This window comes from Melozone crissalis, unplaced genomic scaffold (genome assembly GCF_028551555.1).
Source record: "Melozone crissalis strain CALT ecotype California unplaced genomic scaffold, PUWL_Pcris_2 ptg000045l_1, whole genome shotgun sequence".
NCBI classification, from domain to species: domain Eukaryota; kingdom Metazoa; phylum Chordata; class Aves; order Passeriformes; family Passerellidae; genus Melozone; species Melozone crissalis.
Genome location: NW_026535823.1, coordinates 14345650 through 14358593, shown reverse-complemented (window position 1 = coordinate 14358593; position 12944 = coordinate 14345650). Strand labels below are relative to the sequence as shown.

Here is a 12944-nt window from a genome sequence, read left to right as displayed (position 1 = left end):
GCAGTTGTTTTTATGGGTCTTTTTTTAAAGCATCACCTTGTTAAACTAGTTTCAGCTAATAAATAAATACATTTGGACTAACTTCACTTCATATTCTATGCAAGTAACCCAAAGGGACAAAAATATTCTATAGAATATATCAAAGTGTGTTGGGGAGACTCTCAGGTGATCACTTTGAATATGCAAACCACAACACTTACTTTTCATAGACTAGTTCCTCATCGGTACAGAAGTAGTGGGTATTTACGGTACTTTTCGGTTTAGTGCGTAAAGTAGCGAAGTACAGCCGATCTGAAAGACAGATAAGAGGCTCAGCGTCGGTCAGCGAAGGTAGCCGGCCGCCGCCTCGGGGCACGCCTGTCACCGCGGGGCGGAAGAGGCTCCGCGGCTCCTTTTTCTGCTGCGTGAGCGGCGGCGGGAGCGCCCGGAGCGCTCTGCCCGCGGGCCCTGCCCTGCCGGGAGCCCCTCGGCAGCGGGTTCGGCCCCGCGAGCAGCGCGCAGCAACAGGTGCCGGCCCCGCGCCTCGCCCGGAGCGCGGGGAAAGCGGCGCCGGAGCGCCCGCGGCAGCCGGGGCGGGCAGCCCGCGAAACCCGCCGGGCAAAGGGGCCGGGGCCGAGCCGGGCAGGCTGCAGAGCCGGGGGAGGGCGGTGGAGAAGCCAGCGAGTTTCCTCGCAGGGGGAGGTTCCGGGACCCCGCGGGCAGGGGATGGGGCGGCTCCCGCCCCGCTCTCACCTTTCACGAACTCCGAGGCTCCCAACAGCACTTCGGAGGCGGCTGCCGCCGGCTCCATCTTAAAGAGGGCCCGGAATAGCGAGGCGCGGGGCGGCTCCGAGCTCATGGCGCTCTGGAGCAGCGCCGGCGGGGCCGGGGCGCGCTCGGAGGGACGCGACCCACCGGCCAGAGGGGCCGCCCGCGAGGGCCCAGGGTGCTGCGAACGCAGCGGCCGCAGCCCGCATAGGAGCGGGAGCGGAGCCGAGAAGAGCCCCGGGACACGACGGGCAAGCGCCCGCAGAGACTCCAGCTCCACCCCGCCCCCAGCCAGGAGACGCCCCCGGATAAAGCGGCAGCGGGCGGTTACCAGGCGACCGGCGGCGCTCTGGCAACCGCGTTACGGAGCCTTTGTGTCGCCCGGCCCAGGGCTGACGCTGCGAGTGACCGGTCCCCCGCGCTCCCCCCGCTCCCCGGGCCGGCAGCGCTCCTGCTCCGACAGGCAGCGGCTCTGAGCCCGGCACCGCCCCGCCCTCCGCCCCGCCTGCCCGGGCAGCGCCGCCGCGCCCCGCTGCGCTGGGGCTGCTTTTCTCCGCCCGGGGGCGGCCCGTGGCAGAGCGCCCCAGGGGCACCGGGCGGGTGTCGCGTACAGCTCGGAACGGGGCTGAGCCGGAGCGCTGCCTCAGCAGCGCGGGCGGGCTCCGGACGGGGCCAGGCGGAGCGGCGGGGCCGCCTCAGGCGCGGGGGAGCTGGCGGAACGCCCATGGCGCTACCTGGGACACCCTTTGTCGAGACAGACAGGTCGGTTGACCAATCAGAAGCCGCTCAGTTACTCCTGCAGCCAATGAGCTGGCGGCGCCCCGGGAGCGCCCCGCCCCAGGCCCCCCGCAGTCGCCGCTTCCCGCCCGGGCGGCGCCGGGAGCCGCTTGCGGCCCGCTGGAGAAGTCGCGTACGCCTGAGGCGCGGAGCTCTCATGAGGCGCTGGTTCGAGCGCTGTGAGCGTTCTCCCGCCTCTCCCCTTTAGAAGGAATTGTAGGTGCCAAACAGGGCAGACTGTCCGTCTCAGTTTTACAGCTAAAGCAAAGGTTGCAACGAAGAGGTTCCTCGAGGAGATAAAAGGGTTAAAAGAGGGTTAAAAAAGTCACTCTTCCCCCGAACAAGCAAAAAAATTCCACTCCTTTAAAAGATGTTGTAATAAAAGCCACATGCAGCCCTGAGGTTCACATTTGTATCACCAGCTTTCCCTAACACTATAAATAACCTACTGTAACCACCAGTGCATACAGTTAATCCTGGTGTGTCTGCTAATGATGCTAAACATGAGCGTGAAACGCTTCTGACTCCTCAGGTTTTAATCTGGTATCATAAGCACGGGGTAAGCTTTAAAGCTTTACAAATAAGGTGAAGGACTACCGAAGACACTGCAGCTGTTTTGCTTTTGCTTAATTTTTGTGCTGAATCTAATGCTTTGTACCTGTGTTCTTACACTGCTTTTTTTCAACTTTTTTGTAAAAGCTCCAAAACGAATGTGCTAAATTTGACCCTGTTTGTGCCTGATTCTGAAACCCGAGAAAAGCTCATTTTCAGTTGTAAGTACTATTCCGTACAAGATGTTCACAAGAATGAGACTGCAGTCTTATGTAGCAGCAAATTAAATAAAGGTTGTTGGAGGGTTGTACCTTTTCATGGAAACGAGTGTTTATTTTACTTTAGATTGTTCTTTACAACTTTCACTTGTGTGTAACTCTTAACAAAATCAAGTATTTCACTAGTGTTTTTTTTATTTACAAGCAATTTTCTGAGGGCTACTGTATCCTGTGTAAGAGACGAGGTATTAAGGTATGTTGTCCAGAACTGCAATTTTTAATGCCCTTTTTTACTCAGACTTTCACTACAGTTCAATTTAACACATTTCTAAGTCAGTGCTGCGCTCTGCTTAAGGGGAGTTTGAATGAGCATACTTGAAATAACTTTAGCAACACTCTTGGGCAACAGAAGAAGAGATAGAGCAGTCTACAGCCTACTATCCAGTGTCCAGAATCTATAGAAACAGTTTGTGATAAAGCCTAAGATATGTAAACCCATCCAGCTAAACTGGTGAATCTAGGAGGTAAATATTACTAGATGCTGAAGCCCAGCTGTCACATTCTTCTATACTGCTTATATGTCTTCTGCAGAGCTAAAATTTCATTTTTCATTGTAGAAAAGTTCTCATTTGTGGCAATTAGCTGCAGCCTTTGTAAGCATCAGAAATAAACATTTTTCTTCCCTGTAAAAATATGTGCAAAATAACCTCTGTGTTTTTTCAATTCCAGTAGTGTGTCATAGCTATTAGTATGATTATTTCATGAATTTCACTTTGTAAAATGCTAGCTTTAAGAATATTTTAAACTAGTACAACTTAGTTATTCTAATTAATACTATGTACTCGTTTTAACATTTGAGATCAAATATCAAGGCTGCAGTGACATCTTGTGGCATTTTTTTGTAAAGAAGCAATTTTTTGTGCATTTTAGCACTATATCCTTTTTTATCACAGATGTTTAAAAATATATATTTTAGATACCGTGTTTAAAATCCTGTGTTGCATTAACTGTAATTTCAACAGAACATTCAGAGGTGGTGATGATTCTGTTTAGACTCCAAAATACTACCAAATGACATAGATAACCTCTCAAAGAAATAATCACATACATATTATTTTGTTTAAAGTATAACTTTTTGGTAATGTATTTTCAGTAAAGAATCCTAAGACATTTTTATAACTACCAAGGCATAAAAAAATCCTCTTTTAAAAAATAAGCAAGTAACCCCTTTTGGTTCCAAAGTACAGTGAATTATGGCTGGAGCTTAAGTCCTATCTTTGTATTTTCTTTGCTAAGACTAAATGATTAAGGCTGTTGGTTATTTTATGCCTTTTCTTCCTTCATAAGTAGGCCTTACCTAAATTAAATGAATGTATGTGCGAACAAGTACACATTTTTTTTTAAAAAAAGAAATCTTGGTGCTTCTCATGAGTATGCAAACTGTGAGCTTACTTTAGACATCTTAACACTAAAAATTTTGGTCAATAATCTGAGAATAAACACATCACAAGTCTGCTTTCTGTATTTTATTTTACAATGGAGCAAATTAAATGGAACATTATCATTAAAAGCTTGTTCTATTAATTCTTTCACTGATACAGAAGAAATCAAAACAACTCACTTGCTCCAACAAAGAGCCCAATACTAAGGTTTGGCTGAGTTGCCAGTTCATTTCACAGTTCAAAAATAAGGTTAATGACTGTGAGTCTTCACAACTCTAGCTGATACTGCACAGAACAGAAATAATGGAAATTTGCATTTCTGGAAAGATCATAGACCTGTTTGTATACTACTTAGCACTACAACACAATAATTAAAAACTACTTTTCACTATTACAACAAAATTAAGCAGACTTTACATTGCCAAGTTAAGATTCTGCCTTTTAAATCTTACAAAAGTACTAGGAAGACTTCACTGAACAGAAATCAAATCCTTTAATACTGATAGAACAAGGCAAAAGATTCCTTCATTCCCCCAAAGACTCACATCCTGCTGTAAAGAACTTGTCATATTTTCACTGTTTTTTCAGCTATCTTATTACAAAACTTGATAGAATTATATACCATTTGTGCAGATGCTATTTGTGTACCAGGTATTAGCTGTGACTGGTTGCCCACAGCTACCTTTGAACTGATTCGAAGAATCAATTAAAAGCTGATGCAGATGAAACCAAATCTGCTTTGGATGCCAAATCTGATTCTGTGACCCAGGAAAATCACTGTTTTTATTCTCTCCTCCATACACACAAAAAAATAAAAAATCCCAATCCTCCTGCAATTTCATTGGAAAAGGTTTGCCCTATGTCAATAGAAGGTTTCCAGAATTACAGAGTCCCAGTCCAACAAAAGCCATTAACAGCAGCTCTGTTTCTTGCTAGAAATAATGTCAGGGAATTCAGAGACTGATAATAGTCCATCCCTGTCAAATACCACTGTACCTTAAAGTACTTTTTTTCATAATGCTTTACCCCTGTATTGTACATTTTAACTCTGTTGTCATAGCCACCAAAAACAGAGGAAAAAGGGAACTAAAAAGTAAATACTCATTGAAAGAGTAGCTAAAAAACCAGTAGACCTGTAAAATGACAAAATGTACACTGTAATAAATGTTGAACACCCTGCTCTTACTAGGAACTGTAAATAAGAAAATTTTAACTAATTGAGGATTTTCCTGGGTGCATGTTTGTAACAACATATATGCAAAATATAAAAATAAAACTAAGTACTAAGGGAATATTAATAAGTAACATTCCATCCTCTTCTTCTGGCTGCCTATATAAGCTTCATATTTCATGTATTCATGTTTCTTATAGTTCCAACCTCTAGGATTTACCTTTCAGCTGCTTGCAATGTTTCAGCAACTCCAGGCAAATCAATAATAGAAAAAAAAAAGCCACATCAGAGATCATTTTCCATTAACTGAGCAGGAGTAGATATTGTAGGCAATGGTTTAAGGACTATCTGAGATTAAGGTGAGGTACTCTTCTGGCTTTCATAGCAGCTTCAAGAACATCTCAGAACACCGAGTAGCTTATATACAAACTTCAGGAGGGTTTGTACAGGAGGCCAGAAGCCTGGCCAGCAGTTCACTGTAGCTCTTCTACAGCTTCACTGGAAACTGGGTAGGAGCAGCTGAGGAGTGGGAAGGCAAGGAAGCATCTCAAAATATAACTGTCACAAATATGCCTAGACCTCATTTCACTGGATAGGTATATTTAAGGGAAAAAAAATTCCAAATGTTAAGATCTGAAGAATAGAAGTGCATTTTTGCCTGCATGTTTCTGAAGAACTGACCTAATTCATTAGAGTAGCTTTTCAGGTTTTAAGGAAAGAGGATGATTTTATCACAGCTAAGCATGATTATATATTCTTTAATTTTTCTCAAAACTTATCTTTGTGAATTAGTTAGAAAAGAAAGAAAATACATAAAAAGCTTACTGGAGACAAAATCAGAGGCTACAAAGAGGGATGGCCAAGATGCAGTAATTACACCTTCTCTCCTTGAACTCAGTATAATTCACTGAGTATTGTTTAACATTTAACACCTTAAATTCATTGGCTTACATTTTATTTTTGTGATTGGCATAATTAGGAAAACCAAACTGAGAAATCATGATATTAGAATATTTTAAGGGCATGCCATCATAAATATTAACGAGTTTATTTACACAGTAGGATCTCTGTAACAAATGCTCTGCTCGGTGCCACATTCCAGAATAGCCACTGTTAGTGTCCTTTTCTAAATTTCTTATGTCAACAGGCTTCACAAACACTCCTGAAGGCTTTCCAGTATGCTTGGCTACCAGAAAATTCATGGCAATATCATCACAGTTTTGAGTTTCATCTATTAAGGCGTGAACTGCTTCTGGCTGCTGTTGAAAGTCTTCCAAATAGCCACTGTGAAAAAATGCTGCACCGATGAGCACCATGGAGTACTGATCTCCATTGCCAAAGCCAGGGTTCTGCAGCTCAAAGCTGCCATAACTGTAGACGCCTGAAGGAGTGGAAATGTGCTTTCTAGGAACAAATCCCACTATATGCTCTGGAAATTGCTGAAAGGGAAAAAGAAATTCAACACATTTCACAGTGTGGGGTTTACTTAAGTGCGCTCGTAAGAGAGATTTATGGATTTTTTAAATGAAAGGAGGACAACATTACTGCCAGGAAAGAATTAAATTGTTGGCATATGGTCCCTCTGATCTGCATAAATGTTGCAATTAAATACAGTTCCACAAAACTGATAGTCTGCCTCATTCCACATCACATAGTGCCAACAAAACATCTACCCACAATTGGCAGCTGTGTATTTGGCACAGAAATTAACTCTACAGACAATTTCTCGTGTTTTGCAAAACAAAACACACAGAGTACTATGCATTTAAATAAAGTCAGCAGTTAGCAACTTCATGGTTTTGTAAAATAAGAGTTAAAATTTTAAAGTTACAGATACTACTAAAAACCAAAGTTTATAAACTTTGCAATTTCTATTCTACACTTCAAACTTCCTAAAACTTCATAACTTTAAAGCTAGAAAAACAATGGTAAAACAGTACGATCCAGTATTGCTCTAACTAAAACTATTAATCTCAAGTGCAGCTCAAAAATACTGCCTGCCAAGATGCAAAACATTACCTGCCAAACAGAAAAGGCAAAAGCAAGGTCATGAGCACTGACTAGTGTGTCATCATCCATCATTAAAACAGCTGAAGGGAGGAAAATGAGAGAAAAACATTTAATTGATTAAAAGATTAAATACATGAGCACAGTATGCAGCACAATATTTGACAAATGAAATATAAAATTTCTACAACTATTAAGCTGAATTGCAATTCCTTGAAAGTAGATTGGTAAAACATAATTAGATTTCAAAGCTAAAGCAAGGTTACAGCTTTGTGGCAACTGGAAGCAAACCTAAGTTCTAGATTATTTGCCAGGCTGTTACAAAACTCAGCAACCTTTGATCATCTGTAGTACAGCTGGAGAAATACATGTTAGAAAACTTGGGAGTGTTTGGCAAAGCAACTTAAAATTCTACTAATCTTGTGTAAAGATACAAGTAGAATAGAGTTAGATACTTTTCTGTAGTATATACACTACGTAAGCAAGTTAAATTGCCCAGGCAACATTCAGTATTATTAACTACAGAAGGAAGACTCTTTGCCTTAAGTTTTAGACAAAAGACTACCAGGAAGTGGAAAAGGAAGGATATTCTTAGATCTGAACTGCAGATGCATTAAAACTTTTAAAGTTTGCAGTTAGCACAGATCTTACTACAGTAAGTAGAACACTTGGGAAGTTGAAGTTTCCAGTGTCTTCCTAGAAATCATGTGTTTGGACTAGCAGGCATGATAGGAAGGGGGCAATAAATACAATTACCTTTACTAATCATGAGTAAGGTCAGGTCTGTAATGCAACATATTGGGGTTTTTTCCACTTGAAACAAACAGGATTTATTGTTGTGCACGTCCTAGAAAGAGCTTAGGAAGAATATTTAGATGAATACCCAGGAGACTGGAGAAGGTACTCTTTAATAAAAGGGTGTGTCATTTGAGATAGAAAGCCAGACAGCTGGGGAGGAAGTTTCTCAGAAGAGCAGAACATGCTTGAGAATTTAGTCTTAAGAGGAATGGACTACATCAAGTCTTTACCAGATGACTTAAGTCCAGATTATGCAGACACTCAACAAATAACACGCATTTTGAATTTCAGTTTATGGTACAGAAGGAAGAGCAGCTGAACTACCTATGTCTGCCTCACAAAGAAATGGAGAACTGTTGCAAAAGACCTTGAAATGCATTTGATATTGCTCTTTTCTTTCCTTTACTCTTCACTGACAGCCTGGTGGTGGTGTGCACCTGATGTCATAACACAGGGTTCTTCTATACTACCCACATTCTATGAAGTGGTCCACAAGATCCATTGATTTATTACACACTATAACAAAACCACCTCTCTCTTAGCATTCAGATTTCAAGCATGGAAATAATATTAGTAATAGTGATATGAACTGCTGATTACCTTTTGTTTCCAGGTCAGGGAAATTCTGCAGTCTGTTTCTCATACGATTTACAGTTTGAACTTTAAAGACAACAGGGACAGGATGAGGCCCCAAGGAATTCCACATTTCCTCTGGTGTCTTCTCACCAATGTTGTTCCACACCACAATTACTTTATGTAGGTGGGGGATTGCTTGATAATGATTTAAAAGCTTTAGCAGTAAGTCAGTTCTGTTGTATGTCTGCATAATAAGAGTGAATGAATCCAGGGCAGACTGAGTCTGGGTTTTGGGTTCCCTTCTCGAGTTGGGCAATTTGTCATCTTTGATAGTGGGAAGCAAAGCTGTTAAAGCACCTGCCACGAGGAGCAGGACGATGATCACCACAGAGGTGAAGCGCAGCAGGCGGATTCCCATAACTCTTCCTGGAAGCTTACACAAGTGAAACCACCTTGAAAACAAGCAACAGGAAAGGAAGTCATTAAACCCATGTACAGTTTTCTCTCTTGATCAAAACTCCCAAAATATTAAGTACATTTTCATTTAAATAAGTAAATAAGGAGAACTTTAGCTCTTTGGCAAATTACTTTCAGCTGTCAAGACAGGTGTTTCTGGTACCCAGTTTCTGTGTTTACTTGCTTTTCACTCTTCTTGGTTAAGTTTGAATTTCATTGTTTTGTGAAATAAATCTAGAGTAGCTCTTTAGAGTGTTCATTATTTCTTATTTTCTCAGTACTAAATTTTTGATTCAACATTTACATACCTCACCAAGTCTATCCAGCTGAAAGTAGAAAGCAAATTGGTACAGAGATTCAATTTTCAGCATTGGAGGAGCTCTACCTTAACTGGGAAGCGAAAAGGAGAGAGGTGCCTTCTCAAAAGCTCTGGCAGGAAGGAGGAAATAAAATGCTCACCTTTTCTGTTGCTCAAGCACCACACAGAAGGAACAATTTTTATAACTGATTTGCTGGACATTTTGTCAATAGTTTGTATACCTGCTTGGTAATGGTCATCAGTACAGAAAATGTGATGCTGATCACACTAAGGTTATAACACACAGGTGGAGCAAAAAAAAATGCCAGATGGAGTAATACAGGAATGAACAACCTCAGCAACAGCTGAACTGATACATCTAGAACTCATGAGAAAATGGCAATGTCAGATGCAAGGTGTTACCTATCAGCTAACTGTGAGTGTAGATTTAGTTTAAGGCAGAGGTTTCTGGATCATTGTGATCTTAGAACTAAACAGAAGCTCTTAAAAAGCAGCTTCTAGAAAGATAGCCCCTCAAATGTTCTTCACACAATAATAATATATCTTGAGTTGGAAGGGACTCATGAGGATCACTGAAGTCCAGCTCCTGGCTCTGCACAGGAAAGGCCCCAAAATTCCACCATGTGCCTGAAGGCATTGTCCAAACACATCAGGCTTGGTGCTGTGATGATTTCCCTGAGGAGCCTGTTCCAGTGCCCTACCACCCTCTGGCTAAGATAGTTAGATATTTCCTACTACCCAGCCTAAACCCCCTGCCACAGCTTCATGCCATTCCCTTGAGTCCTGTCACTGGTCACCAGAGCCATGAGATCAGTGCTTTGCCACTCCACTTCCCCTAGTTCAGAAGCTGTAGGCAGCTGGGAGGCCTCACAGACCCTTCTCCTCCAGGCTGAACAGAGCAAGGGACCTCAGCCACTCCTCAGACAGTTTCTCCTCAAGGCCCTTCACCATCTTTGTAGCTCTTCTTTGGACACTCTCTAACAGCTTTATACCCTTCTTTTACTGTATTCTTATAAAACTGCACACGACAACCATGAGGTGAGGCTGCATCAGCGCACAGCAGGACAATCCCTCCCTTCCTGGCTGGCTGTGCTGTCCCTGGTGCCCCAGGACAGGGATATCCCTCCTGGCTGCCAGGGTACTGCTGGCTCTTGCCATTGACCAGGCCTCCCATGTCCCTTTCCATGGCACTGCTCTCCAGCCTCTCATTCCCCAGTCTGTCTGTCTAGGTGCAGAGTTTGGCACTTGTCTTTGTTGCACTTCCTACAGTTTTCCTCTTCTCCTTCTTTACTTGAAAGATTGGTATAAACTGAATAGAAGATGAACATTCTAATCTTGCTACTAACTCATCCATACATATTACTTTAATACCATTACTCATGTATGCATATTATTCATGTTACTCTGTGAGTAATTTCTAGGTTTCCAGCAGGGAATTCTGATCAAATTCAGTCATCAGGACAGCCGAACAAGTGCAATTTTTGAGAGAGTATCTGTGTGTATCTTTTCTTTTTTCCACAGAATTTTGAATAATTTCTTTCCAAAGTGGAAATAACCTGCTTGAAAATATGAATATCAATTATTTTAGTCTAAAACACCTCACAACTTACCTCATTGTTGTCAGTAGGATTGTTTTCCCAGCTTGTTTTTACAGGACAGATGTTTGTGATCTTCGAATCTGCTGAAAATTAAAGGGACTCTATAACTGGAGATCAACAGTTATCCACATGCTACCCAGCATTCTTTTACAAGCAAAAGGTCCTCCAATTATTGACTGATAGATGCATTCAAGGTAATTATCCCATTCCTTTTCCTAATGCTCAGTTGAATAATTATCTCTGCCTTTCAAAGAACACTCCTGAAAGAAGTCATTACACCAGATGGTTAAAAAGAAAAGAACAGTCTGTTTCTCTGCTTGTAAAATTGCTGCTCTGTGCCAGTGCAGTGTCTGTGTGTTCCACCCCTAAGTTCAGCTGTGGAGACACAAGTAGGTCTGCAGAACCTGACAGGTGTTCCTGTGCTCACCAGGCACCACTAAAAACATTTGGCTACCACAGCCAGGCAAATAAAATTTTATCTCAATAATATTTTATTTTCTGGGTCATCCCCTTCACATTCTCACTAAGATTACCAGCTGTATCAGAGGTTTAAGACACAGCATTTTGGTCTTCCCATGAGGTTTGGCAGCTTGGAAAATATGAGTGCAAGCACATAAAAGAAGGATATACAGGACTCAGGACAGCAATATAGGAAAGCTGTGCTCCTAGGTTGTTGGAGAGATCTTTGTTCTTTTAAAACTCACCAAACAAGCAAAGAATCACTAATTTTAATTTGAGAATGATACTATGAAAGCTTAGAGTACAAGAATTTGTTGAATAATTGAACCTCTATGAAATTCCATAAGAGTAATTTGTTTGGGCTATGTAAGTTTGCTTCTTAAAACTACAGATTTATTTGTGTGTACACCAATCTGAATATGTCCACATATACAGGTCTCCCCAAATCTGAGATCAAATCTTACTATTACTTTGTGACAAGAGGTCACTGAAACTACTTCCAGAAGCCAACTGCTTGTTCTGGTTGCTTCATTTTATAGGGAACAAACAATCATGCCTGACTTCTAAAAATTATTAGCAGCAGTGGCAACACAGCATTTACGAGGTCCACTACATTCCCATCAAATGGGCTTTTGAAGAAGTGAACCTCAGATCCTCTTTCAGCAGTTTGCAACCTAGTTGCAACACTTACCAGTGTATTGTAATGATTAATTAAACTTTAAAAGCATACTTAAAATGATAATATAAATACTGCTTGCTGTTTATGAGACTTTGCTTGCCATACCTTCTAGTACTTACAATAGGTGTAGTGATAGGCAATGATGATATTACTATATATTCTCAAAATAAAGGTCTATTTAGGTGTTTTAAAATTAGCATCACGGCACTTTCCAACAAGCAAATGCAGGCAAGTTTTGCCAATGAAGTTATGAAATTTCAATGCCAGATAGACGTCTCTTTAAAATCATACAATACTACCTGCAGAGAACACAAAATTGACGAATATAAAATCCCTACATCAACGACCACTATTTTAATCCTCGTTTCAAGAAAAAGAGCTCTCGAACGGGGTCCCCTCCCTTGGCGGGCAACACCTCCTGACAGCACCCCGCAGTAGTTGGGTGCAGCCAGGCAGCAGCACCGCCCGGTACCGCGCAGTACGGCACAGCACGGCACAGCACCGCCCAGCACGGCACAGCACCGCCCGGCACGGCACAGCACCGCCCGGCTCGGCACAGCACCGCCCGGCTCGGCACAGCACCGCCCGGCTCGGCACAGCACCGCCCGGCACGGCACAGCACCGCCCGGCACCGCACGCCCCGCTCGTCGCCCCTCGCCCACAGCTTCGCTCACGTTCCGCAGGCGCCGCTATCGCCCCTTCCTCCGGCCGGGCTGTGCTTCCCAGGGGTCACCTGCAGAACGGCAGGGCAGGGCGGAGGAGGCACCGGCCCAACCCCGCCGCTCAGCCCCGCACAAGCCGCTCCGGTGACTCAGGGGCGGCCGTGCGGGACCGCGGCAGCGCTACGGCGGCGCCGCCGTGCCCGCTTCCTGCGGTGCGTCCCTGCGCTTCCTCCCGGCAGGCTCCGGGTTGTAGTCCAGGGTCCTGAGCGGGCGGAGCGCCCCGGCGGCTCTGGCTGTCACACGGCGAGCGCGCTGCTCCTCCGCCCCCTCCCCCTGCCGAGCACTGCCACAACAGCTGCACCGGGAGCAGCCGGCATCGCAAGCGGGACGCGGAAGCGAAGGACAGTTCACGTTTGGGGCGTGCTGTGTTTCATTAGCGGGCGCCGCAGCCCCGAGCCCGGGCAGCCCCCGCAGCCCCGGCCC

At 43.8% G+C, this 12944-nt stretch overlaps 2 protein-coding genes across 8 annotated transcripts in view; both read right to left on the bottom strand.

The window, feature by feature from the left end:
* The window catches only part of CDC14A (cell division cycle 14A), a 48915-nt gene extending 47953 nt beyond the window's left edge, over positions 1 to 962 (bottom strand). For 3 of the 4 annotated variants that reach the window (XM_054285919.1, XM_054285917.1, XM_054285918.1), the window contains exons 1-2: positions 733 to 962; positions 201 to 291 (exon numbers count right to left, since the gene is read on the bottom strand). In XM_054285919.1, the coding sequence (XP_054141894.1) occupies positions 201 to 291; positions 733 to 838 (197 nt within the window). In that variant the 5' untranslated portion in view covers positions 839 to 962. The remainder of the gene's footprint in view (positions 1 to 200; positions 292 to 732) is intronic. The other variant, XM_054285916.1, reaches the window with a different exon arrangement.
* Positions 963 to 3805: 2843 nt separating this feature from the next.
* Positions 3806 to 12926, bottom strand: EXTL2 (exostosin like glycosyltransferase 2). Of its 4 annotated transcripts, none has more exons than XM_054286038.1 (5): positions 12474 to 12926; positions 10674 to 10744; positions 8313 to 8740; positions 6927 to 6997; positions 3806 to 6346 (listed from the first exon to the last, which is right to left on the bottom strand). In XM_054286038.1, the coding sequence occupies exons 2-5, from the start codon at positions 10676 to 10678 to the stop codon at positions 5855 to 5857; spliced, it is 996 nt and encodes a 331-aa protein (XP_054142013.1). In that variant the 5' UTR covers positions 10679 to 10744; positions 12474 to 12926; the 3' UTR covers positions 3806 to 5854. The 4 variants fall into 4 exon arrangements, with proteins under 4 accessions (XP_054142013.1, XP_054142012.1, XP_054142015.1 ...); XM_054286037.1 differs by having other exon boundaries at positions 10674 to 10741; XM_054286040.1 differs by lacking the exon at positions 12474 to 12926 and adding an exon at positions 12099 to 12254.
* Positions 12927 to 12944: the final 18 nt, after the last annotated feature.

What these genes read in the sequence shown, in the direction of transcription:
- EXTL2 (XM_054286038.1), bottom strand. An exon ending in CCCTGACCTGGAAACAAAAG is followed by an intron (nt 6,998 to 8,312) that starts GTAATCAGCAGT and finishes TCCTCCCTTCAG; the next exon opens with CTGTTTTAATGATGGATGAT. An exon ending in TTGCCTTTTCTGTTTGGCAG is followed by an intron (nt 6,347 to 6,926) that starts GTAATGTTTTGC and finishes TTTCCCTTTCAG; the next exon opens with CAATTTCCAGAGCATATAGT.